The sequence below is a fragment of the Micromys minutus genome (genome assembly GCF_963924665.1).
Source record: "Micromys minutus genome assembly, chromosome: 6".
NCBI classification, from domain to species: domain Eukaryota; kingdom Metazoa; phylum Chordata; class Mammalia; order Rodentia; family Muridae; genus Micromys; species Micromys minutus.
In genome coordinates, this window is record NC_137975.1 from 48,363,077 (window position 1) to 48,374,230 (window position 11,154).

An 11,154-nucleotide genomic window follows, 5' to 3' on the forward strand; every position below is an offset into this window, starting at 1 on the left:
GGGTTAGACTACTTTTCTATTGCCCCAGGGTTTGAAATCATATGTGCTTTGAGTTAGCGCAGCTTAACATGTGACTGCCACTTCTCAGCTCCTCAGAAGTAAAAACAGAGGTTTTATTTTGTTAGATACATTTCTCCAAAGATGAAAACATATTCACAGCAGCATCTCTATTTATCAGAGGATTCAACTTGGATGGCAACTAAGCTGGGCTGTAAAAAGTTTTGTTTTATAAATATGTACCTTAGTAGACATACAGGTAGGAAGCTCTTATGATACATACATACATACATACATACATACATACATACATACATACATACATACACACATATATCATTAGAATAATCCGGTTTTATAAATTAAACTTGGTGAATTCTATTTCTTTATGTCTTTCCCATTGTTTTACAAAACAGTGTCTCCTGTAGTTGATGCTGGAACTGAACTCAGGATGTGGTAGAGACTTGAACTCCTGGTCCTCCTATCTCCACCTTACAGGAGCTGGAATTTCAGGTAATCACCCACATCTAACAGCTCATCTGATCTCATTAGAGAAAGATGTGAGTTTGAATTCTCAGCCATTTTGTGAAATTCTAACTCACATTCTGGAGTTTCTGCTATGTATGTGTAACATATGCTAAACACATCTTTCTTCTTAGTAGGAAGCTTATTTGTTGGAACTAAAGTCCTACGTAGACCCCAGTTCATCTTAACTGATTTTAAAGAGACCGTCAACATTTTTGCTCACACTAACTCCTTATATAGGGGTCCTTCTCCTTGCAATGGGGTTCTGTTTGGACATGTCCATAATGTAATCAAGACATAATAAGCAGGTGCATTTAAGAATGAAACGTACTGAACATCGTAACCTAGCAGTACAGAATAGAGTACTGGCTGTCTCCCCATGTAGGTGTGTGGCTGTGTAGGAGTCATAACCACATCCCCTGTGTCACTGTGATCTGCGCCAGAAAGAGGTCGCACTGCAAAGTACAGTGACCGATGCCCATCATTCTGGCAGATGGTGGAGTCTGCAGTTATAAGTCTAAGTTCCATCATAAACTTAGACCATGATGTAGCATCTGTTTTATTTTACTGTGTCTATGGTATATGGGCTCAGGTGTGTGTGTATGCATGTGGAGGTGCACACGTGTAGATGGAAACCAGGGTCTCATACTCTGATTTCTGAAAAGGTCACTCACTGAACCTGGAGCTCACAAATTGTCTTAACTGGCTAGCCAGCAAGTCCCAGGGATGCTTGTGTCTTTGTGTTCTCCAGTGCTGGAACTGCAGGAGCACACCACCATGTTCTGTTTTCTAACATGGATTCCAGGAGTCCAAACTGATGTCATCATAATTCTGTAACCAGCATTTTACCAAGTGAGCCATTTCCCCCATGCCACAGAGTATTTACATAAGTTTTGTGTGGGTGTGCACATGTGGGTGTATGAGCACATGCACATGTGTGCATTCATTCACTCAGGGCCTGTGTGTGTAAGCACACCTCGAAATCATATACCCATATCAAATTAAAACAGTAAACAATTGAAAAAGAAGTGATCTCCCTCTTAAAAGGCTAACTTGGAAACCATATCGCAAGCATAAATGAGTTACTTATAACCTAAAACCTAAACATTTTTGTCAAATTAACCAATAGCACTAAGAGTTGTTTAGATATTATTAAACAATACACCAAAAGAGTATTTCTGAAGATTTATTGAAGCAGTAACAAGTTGGTCGGATATTTATTGGGGAAAAAAAGCAGTTTTAATGGTATTCAAAAATACTTTAAAAAGTATTCTAGCACAAGATCTCTTCGTAAACTAGATTATTTGGTAAACCTTTCCTACATCTTTTAGGGGTGTCAGTTGTTATGTGCTGAGCTTTTTTTTTCTATCCCAAATCTATCTTGCGCTCCTGAAAAACTGCAGTAAAGGCACTTGAAAGCTGTTTTCCTAAGATACGATTTTTTTTTTCCTTCTTGCTGGTACTGCGCTGTTGCACCAAGTGTGTGCAATTTTTATTCAAGGTCATCGTGATGCTGGGAAGTCTCATTGATCACCTGCTCAAAAGAGAAACAGAAATCAACTCATGGTAAGGAGACACGGTCTAATCAGACAGAATGTGCTGGGCAGGCTGGGAGGTTATGCTGACTCTTCAGAACAAGGTTACTAAGGAGATACATAGGCAGGGTAGCCTTCTCCTGCAGATAATAGACGTATCCAGTGGAAGGTTGTGATGTACCAAAGAATACTTGGAAACTGTGTTTAGGAAGTTGGCCTTAACAATCCTAAACACAAAACTCAAAAGCAACTAAGACATATGATGAGGTATGGCAAATGCATTTTATAACCTCATACAAGGCTGACCTCTTACAATTATAACTAATTGTAACTGTGCCTTCCCTAGCATGGAGTGGTGACAAGAGCCTGATTGACCATGTATGGGTCCTTGTACAATGTAAACAGGTGACAGTCGCTGAGAGGGAACTGTTTGTCTGATATCAAAACCATCCCTGGTATAAGTGATGTCATTACGTGGCAGGCTTTAATGCAGCTCATATAGGAGGAACTTAAGGGCATTTTACTCCCATTTAAATGTACTAACTGTGGAGTGGAGGAAGATTAATGTCCTATCCAAGACCCAAATAGTTAACTGGTCCTTGCATTGGTGGAATTGGAGGATATTCTTCCAGTATTCATGGGCACTTCTTAAATTGGCTCCCTGCAACTGATGTATCTGCTTGCTGGCTCACAGGGGACCAACACATATTTAAAACGGCTGTATACATTATTCATTATTCCTGCTTTTAAACATTCCCACAGTTTATCTGAAAATTACCGACCTGTCCATCTCTGGTTTCAACAGTCTTAATCAGGAGTGTTCTTTTTGAGTGGGTGTCAACCAGAGGAAGTGACTCCAGGTTAGTTTCTGAATTAAAACAAACAGGAAAATAAGAGAAACATTAAAAAGTAACCATTTGACGGAAAGCAATATGGCTTTATTTTTGTGGTTATTCAATTCAACGTGTTACTCATACATAATCCTACAAAGCACTATCTGTTTGAATACACAGCACATAAGGCCTTCTTCATTCAGGCTGAGGTAATAGTTCACTGGGTTTGCCATTAGCAGAAAGCAAACTGGAGTCTACACTTAACAGGGTGTAGAAGAAGGCAAGAGTGCACTTGAGTTTGAAACTTAGAGGATCAGGCTAGGAGTGTGGCACTGTGGGAAAGTGCTTGCTTAGCTGACTGCCCTGGGTTTGGTCTGCAACAGTCATGCAGACTATAATAAAAAAGGAAATGTGTCAAATGTACCTGATAATATACGTGTAAGTAATAGTATACAGAATGAGCCATTGTAAGAATACATAGCTAGGAGTGTGTGTGTGTGTGTGTGTGTGTGTGTGTGTGTGTGTGTGTGTGTGTGTGTGTGTAACAGCAACTGAACAAAAAGAAGCCATGAATTAAAAAGACAGCCATATATGTCAGGGAGCAGCATATGGAGGGTTTGAAGAGAAGGACAGGAAGAAGAAAGTGATGTAATTATATCATAACCTCAAAACCAAGAAGAAATATAGAAAATAAAATGGGTATATGCATATATTTATAAAAAAGAAACCATGTTTCATTGAATTTTCTTTGGAAAAGCATAGTTCAAGAAATACTCAAAAGTGGGTACCATAGTACAGGCATAGGGGCTGGTTGACATTTTTGTGACATTTTTTTTCCCATAAAATGAAACAATGTACTTACCTCTCAGGTTCAGAGAAGAAAAGTTTGGAAGAGGCAGAGAAATCCTATATAAAGAGAAAGAAACAAAAAGTTTGAAAGCCAAGCACTTGAAGAAGAAACAAGTCTTCACACTTCTGTGTTTTCATCCAATAGGAAAGCTCTTGCTGTTAGCTACTTGTTTAAGAAACATCTACTCACAGTGTTCTCATTGGTCCATTTAAATTACTGAGAACACTTTTTTTTTCCACAGAGGGACATGAACCAGAGGAACTACAGAGGGGAAATGATTGACTTTGGCGTGGCGTTGGGTTCAAATCTACTCTGCTATTAGTTAGCTCTGACCACAGCAAGTCATTCCCTTTTAACCCTAAAGCCCTCATTTCTATGGTCTCTGGCTTAAATGACACGGCCATAGAAAGATGTCGACTGTGAGTCATTAACTCACACATGCACATCTGTTTGCCTGCTCTACCTGCTCTCCTCGCCTTCCAGCAGCTTCCTGTAGGTGGCAATCTCAATGTCAAGGGCCATCTTAACATTGAGCAGGTCTTGGTATTCACGAAGGTGACGAGCCATCTCTTCCTTCATGTTCTGGATCTCATCCTGCAGGCGACCAATAGTGTCCTGGTAGTTAGCAGCTTCAAGGGCAAAATTCTCTTCCATCTCACGCATCTGGCGCTCCAGGGACTCGTTCTGCAGAAAGGAAAAGTGGCTGCTCATGGGATTTCCCAGAAACCCATCGAAGTATTCATAAATCATGTGCAGTGATTCTCTTAATGGTAGATGCTTCAAAGGGAGAACCCAAGCACCCACTTTCATGTTTTGCTTTGTTGAGATAACATGTTTTACATGAAGCCTAGCCTCGCCCTGAGTTGTAAATCCCCCTGTCTCATTCTTCAGAGTTACTTCTGAGGTTACAGGAGTATAATCTTGCACCCAACTCTAATATCTCTCTTACTACAGTCAATAACATATGTAAACTAAGACTTTTGAGTTACCCATCAAATAATTCTTAAAACTATCTTGATAATTCATTTTCTTGGGATAAGTGTGTGTGTGTGTGTAGGTGTATGTGTGTGTGAATGTAGGTATGTATGTATGTATGTGTGTGAGAGTGTGTACATATGTGTGTAGGTATGTATGTATGTGTATGTATGTATGTATGTGTGTGTATGTGCATATGTTTATGTGTAGGTATGTATCTGCATATGTTGAACTTATTTGTGCAGGTCTCACTGTTAACCTACTCCGCAGACTAGTACTGTGCACGCATTTCCTCCCCTTTGCTGCTGCACGGTACTCACGGTGCCTTTCAGGGCGTCCACTTCGCAGGTGAGTGACTGCACCTGTCTCCGGTATTCGTTCGACTCCTGCTTCGCCTGGCGCAGGGCATCGTTGTTCCGGTTGGCAGCCTCAGAGAGGTCAGCAAACTGTCAAGAAAGAATCAGAAATGTAGGTTGTTCACTTCCATGACTTCACTCTTTTAGAAGAGCCATCTTCATCCTGCCTGTGCGTTTCCTAGAATTTGAGCATCTATTTGGAAGGCCAGGGAAAGAGAAGCAGAACACCAGCACTGCGTTTTCAATGTAGAGCACTGAAACTCAAACAGGATTTGCCCTACTTCAGTGCGTTCCGCATGGTGACGGTCAAGAGCATGGGGTTAAAACGTTCTTTGAGGTCATGGAAAAGTGCTGAGTAGAGCTGAAGGTTACTAATGGAATCAGAGGCGTGTGCTTGAGATCCAGAGGTTCCTGACCCTCTGGCTCGTTTCGTACCTTGGACTTGTACCACTCCTCAGCTTCCTGGAGGTTCTTGGCAGCCACGCTTTCATACTGCTGGCGGACATCACGCAGAGCAGCAGTGAGGTCAGGCTTTGAAACGTCCACGTCGATCTGGACATGCTGTTCCTGAATCTGGGCCTGCAGCTCCTGGATCTCCTGGGGAAAGAACGGACGCAGAGATGTAGACGCCGTGGTTGCGGCTCTGTCCTCCCGCTCAAATTGGCGCCACTTACCTCGTCGTGCAGCTTCTTCAGGAAGGCAATTTCTTCCTGCAAGGATTCCACTTTCCGCTCGAGGTCAAGACGCGCCAGAGAAGCGTTGTCAACGTCCTGTTGCGAAAAGAGAAAAGATGATGTGGAGGGTGCTGAAGCCTATCCTTCATCTAATTTATTTATATTAATTCTTTTTTCATTTTATGTTTTGCATGTGGGTGTTTTGCCTACATGGATGCATGTGGTATCCATGAAAGCCTGAAGAGAGCATCAGATGCCCTGGGACTGGAGAAGGATGTGAGCATCTCTGTGGGAGCTGGGAATTGAACCTGGGTCTTCTAAACGAATAGCCAGTGCTCTTAACCACCAACCCATCTCTACAGCCCCTTGTTTATTTATTTGTTCAAAAATTAACCATACAAACCCATTCTCCTTATTATATAAAAGGTGCTGAAAACTTCATGACCCTTGATAAATTTATAAATCATTTAGGGTCACATTCCAATATTCATTCTTAGCAATAAAAATGAATCGAAAGACACTTTGTTGTACTGAAGCTAACTAGTAGACAAGTTAAAAATAAAGACATGTGTATGCAAAATGGCATGGCATAGTGAACTATAGTGAGTCCACATCTCTGTATGCAAAAATTTATTATCAGTTTTTAAATCTGAAAATCTGTGTCACATTTAATAATGTTTGTGATTTTGTGATGATTGTTGATGAGATACTGTAACTTCAAGTCTGCATAAGTACATGGAGTATAAAAATGAGAGCTTCAGAAATAAAACTAATATGCTTCTTAAAGTGGGGTTTCGTGGTAAGAGGATGCTGTTCATTCAGTGAATCTGAGTGTGGTTTCCAGCACCCACATCTAGCAGCTCATAAAGGCTTATAATTCCAGCCCCAGGGGATCAGATGCCCTCTTCTGGCTTCATGCCTGCCTGCATAAATGTCCTATACACTCACACAGACACAAACACATACACATTAAAAAAAATCATATAACTTGAGCTCAGAGGGGTTAACATATGTGCAAGCTCTTTTTGTTTCCTGGGTTCAAGCCTTCAGATAGTTATCTCTGGGATTTAGAATAGTTATCTGGCATTTAGTTTCCCAAGCTAGACTCGTATCAAGTAGTAGTTCATTGTTCAGATTCAGGCCATGAATTTGCAGAGCTATGCTCGCCAGGCAATAAGGAAAAGAAACACAATCCTGAACTATATTGCCTTGCGTTTTCTATTTTTTCTTATGTATAAAACACCCTCAGCTCAGCCTTTGGGATATTTCTGTCTTTAGCCATCACAGTATCATTTCAGTGGCTTTGCCTGTTTTAGGACGACAGGTCAAAACACTTACAATGAAACTATACTTAGACTTCTTTGCAGAGTTTATGAAGTGATCTATTTTAAGGTGGAATGTGCAATCTTGGCTGTGAAATGTTTCCTTTCAAGGGACGGTTGGGATCCTTAGGTTCCTACTCTTGTAAGCAATTGTATTTGCCGTATTGTTTTCAGCTATAGTGTTGAGTTACTCTATCAGCCTCAAAGATAATACTAATTAATAAAAAAATTTAAGAACTTAAATAATGGTAACCTTCATTTCTGACTCCTGCTAAGCCTTCAAAAAGAAATAAATAATATCGGACTAACCTCCTTGAAAAGTTCAATAAAATTCACTTAATGTAAGTGAATGAAACAACTGTATTTTGCAGAAAGCCGTCCTTGGGTAATGACCACAAATGCCCAGTGACTAAAAGGAGCCGCAGGTTCGTCTACGGCCATTAAAGATGCAAATACCTTCAGACTGTTACCCTAGAACAAAACTGGAGAGTTTTGCTGTTGGTCTTAACAAGTGTTCCAAATGCCAAGACTGTACTGGCCATTTGTGCACTTTGGGATACTAAAGTAATGCCTAACTTTGGAAGAAAAACGAACACACAAATCCTCCCTTCATATAACACGCCATTCTTCAGTTTAGGGTTTAATTCTGTTGGGGGGGGCTCTAAAGAGGGACCTTCCCAGAACTGAGGGAGGACTTTAGTGTTAACTTTGTACACTTCACAAGCCTGGCCAAGACACTAGGTAAGGGATGTGAACAAACACATGTGTCCAATTGGAGCTGCGGTTACATCATTACATATTCAATAAGAATGTAGCCTGTTGCAAAGCTGCTCTGGGAACACAAAGGCCTCTATTATTTCTGTCCAGAGCCACGGCATTTGCCAGAACGTCCCTATCTACATTCCATAGCGAAGCCCCATAGAAACCTTTAACACCCTTCAGCCGCGGGAACAGATGGCTTCTTTTCTCCCTAGTTAGATTACAAAAATGGTTGTGCTATGACTCTTCGGCTAACTTTCTCGTAGTGCAGAACTTCGAAGGAAGAAAGGGAACTTGGCTTAATTCCCGTTAAACTTTCGCATCCTCCAGAGTATTCTACATTTCCAACTTGAAGGAGCAACTGTGCTGTCTATAACCTTGTGGACGCTAACAGACTTCACTTAAACAATCCACAATGCAATCAAACTGTAACCATTTGATATCAGAATGCCAATATGTTTCAAAAATGAAAAGAGAACATGTTTTAGGAGTGTGGGGGGAATAAGAAAATCTGGAAATGAAGCAGTTAAAATAATGTCTTTATGTTCCAAGGATTGGCCTAAATAAAGGAGTTTTTCAATCTGTACACTTTCTGCCACCAGGGGGCTTTACGCAGACGTTTAGTTCTGCAACTTTGAAAACCTGGGCGAAGTAACTTTTGGAACTGCAAGCGGGTTGGTTCCTTGGGGCTGCTGGCTGCGTGTGAAAAAGGAATCTACAGACCTGTCTGAAGGACTGCAGGGTGCTCTCTGCTTCCTCTCTCTGGAGCATCTCCTCCTGCAATCTGAAGCAGTAGCACATTAACCAAAGGGGAACTGGGAAACCGCCAGGGGCGGGGCGGCCACACCCAACCACTAGCGCTGCCAAGCCTTGAGGCCAGAGCTTCTGTGACACCTCCACCCACAGCAGTGACTGCAACTTGTTGAGCTGGCAGCTCTCTGCAGGTGTTAGCAGGAGCTGGGGCACACTGAAAAAGACAATCACTGCCCTTCCCTACAATTACAGCCAATCCCCTGCCCCAGCATCCCAGATGCCATTGCCATCTCTTTGTCTGGAATCCTTCACGCCCGCTCTTTCCTCCTGTCTGGTAACAGTAAGCCCACCAGAAGGACCTAACAAACTTTCTAAAAGTTCAGTGGAAGTGCTTAAGTGGGGGCGAAAATAAAAAATGAGATGTTCACTGAGAAGTTTAGGTTCAGGGTGGGGCCCGCTTCCTCTCTCCTCTAGACAACCGCCACCCCAGCCACATCCCCAAGGGCGTGGCAGCCCCAGCGCCGGGGCCCAGGACTCCCCTCCCTTCCACGCCCCACCACTCGCGTGGGCCAGGCCTTACTTCTCTCGCAGCCGCATGATGTCCTCTGCCAGGTTGTCCCTCTCCACCTCGACACGGGCCTTGTCGTTGGTGAGCTGATCCACCTGCCGGCGCAGCTCCCGCATCTCCTCCTCATAGAGGTCGCCCAGGCGAGACTTGCCCTGGCCCTTAAGCTGCTCGAGCTCGGCCAGCAGGATTTTGTTCTGCTGCTCGAGGAAGCGCACCTTGTCGATGTAGTTGGCAAAGCGGTCATTCAGCTCCTGCAGTTCCACCTTCTCGTTGGTGCGGGTGTTCTTGAACTCAGTGTTGATGGCGTCGGCCAGTGAGAAGTCCACCGAGTCCTGCAGCAGCCGCACGCCGGGCATGCTGCTCCGCAGGCGCACAGCGGAGGACCGGGTCACATAGGCGCCACCGGGGGATGAGGAATAGAGGCTGCGGCTGGTGCTGGGGCGCAGTGCGCTTCCCAGGCTGTAGGTGCGGGTGGACGTGGTCACATAGCTCCGGTTGGAGCTGGGCCGGCTCGATGTGCCGGGGCCACCGAACATCCTGCGGTAGGAGGACGAGGACACGGACCTGGTGGACATGGTTTCAAAGAAGGCGGCCTGGCTTGCTGCAGCTGCAAGATCTGCAAGAAGAGAGTGAGGGCGCAGTGCTGTGAACCCTAGGAGCGCTGGGGTCTCTGGAGTCCAGGAGCAAGAGTGCCAGAGGACTGGACCCCGCCAAGGACGCTGCTTTTATAACACTGTTAGGAAAGAGGGTCCCCTCCCACTGCCATCCTAGCCGCCGAGAGAACCAGCCAATGGGGACCCGGAGAGAAGTGAGGAAGGAGGGGGGCGGGGGGCTCCCCTCGAGCCTTCCTCCTGGGCCGTCGGGGACCAAGCACTGTCCTCTTACTACTTGGAAGGGCTAGGATTTTCAGGGGCTTTCCGGAGGATCACCCAAACTCCCGGCTTACCCTTGGGTGCTGAGGAAAAGGGGATCGCGGAAAGGATTCGTGGGGGAAGAGGTGGGGGGGGGGGGGCTCCGGAAAGTTGAGTAAAGCGGTCCGTGGCACTGAGCCAAAGGGGCGTGGGACTAGGCGCGCCAGTAGGAGGGGCGGGGTCGCAGAGCTGCGGTCTACAGGGACTAGGTGGGTGGGGAGATCTGTGAGCGTGGAGAGCAGGAAAAGCCAGCAAACGAGGTCCTGCAGATCGGAAGGCGGGGAGAGAGAAACAAAGAGGGCCCGAGATTGGGGGTAGAGAAGCACACAGCTCAAGATATCTGGCTCAAGGCCGGGCGCTTGCTCTTGGATCCTTTGCCGAAGGCTTGTTTGGGGTGGTCTTGTTCCCTGATCTAACGGATTCAGTTCAATTCCAGAAAACCAGGATCTGGAGGAAAGCCCAGGGGACAGGGGTGGGGTCGCTGAGTCAGTGGATGTGACTCATGGAGCCCTGAGGGTGATATCGTCTAGCGGTTCAGGAAAACCGTTAGTTGAGATTGACTCCAGACTCCAAGAGCGCTAAACTCATGGTCCCAAGTTTTAAACCAACTTTGAGCGTGACCGCTCTTGTGATTGTTGTGGAAGTGTGGAGAGTTCTCCTTAGCAAAAAACTTTTGCAGACCCAGGAGAGTCACAAAACACATCCCATCCCTTCCAGACCGCAAAAGCACTCAGAATGGCTTTTCTTGCTAAGTCTCCCTGCTGAGCTTCCCTCTCGTCTCTTCTTCCTGCATGAAACCACACCCCGAGTTCTGGGTGAAAGAGGAAACTACTTTGGTAGTTTCAAAAGCAAGTGATCATGGGCTTTTCTGAATGTGGATTCAATAGAAACTACCCCAAGGCCAGACCGGAATTCATTAGGTGTTGCTAAAACATCCAATTCAATGAATGAGTTTGGATAAAAGGCTCATGTGACAGACCTAAGAAACAGATTTGTGTAGATTTTAGAGCAGCGCTGCAGGGAACAAGACTCTAGTGACTCGTCTGGATAATGTCACGGATCCCATTTTCCACAAAGAAAACCCACGAAATCTAAC

At 44.6% G+C, this 11,154-nt stretch overlaps 1 protein-coding gene across 1 annotated transcript; it reads right to left on the minus strand.

Moving 5' to 3' along the window:
* Positions 1-1,694: 1,694 nt before the first annotated feature.
* VIM (vimentin) lies at positions 1,695-9,862 on the minus strand. The gene is made up of 9 exons (XM_080917695.1): positions 9,160-9,862; positions 8,550-8,610; positions 5,746-5,841; positions 5,507-5,668; positions 5,036-5,161; positions 4,204-4,424; positions 3,753-3,796; positions 2,840-2,925; positions 1,695-2,056 (listed from the first exon to the last, which is right to left on the minus strand). The coding sequence occupies exons 1-9, from the start codon at positions 9,720-9,722 to the stop codon at positions 2,015-2,017; spliced, it is 1,401 nt and encodes a 466-aa protein (XP_080773821.1). The 5' UTR covers positions 9,723-9,862; the 3' UTR covers positions 1,695-2,014.
* Positions 9,863-11,154: the final 1,292 nt, after the last annotated feature.

Bases quoted from the DNA above. Each gene is read 5' to 3' on its own strand.
- VIM (XM_080917695.1), bottom strand. From the start codon at position 9,722: ATGTCCACCAGGTCCGTGTCCTCGTCCTCCTACCGCAGGATGTTCGGT. The intron at 5,669-5,745 runs GTAAGTGGCGCC...TTCTTTCCCCAG, and splicing joins TGAAGAAGCTGCACGACGAG to GAGATCCAGGAGCTGCAGGC. The intron at 3,797-4,203 runs GTAGAGCAGGCA...CTCTTTATATAG, and splicing joins CTGGAAGGCGAGGAGAGCAG to GATTTCTCTGCCTCTTCCAA.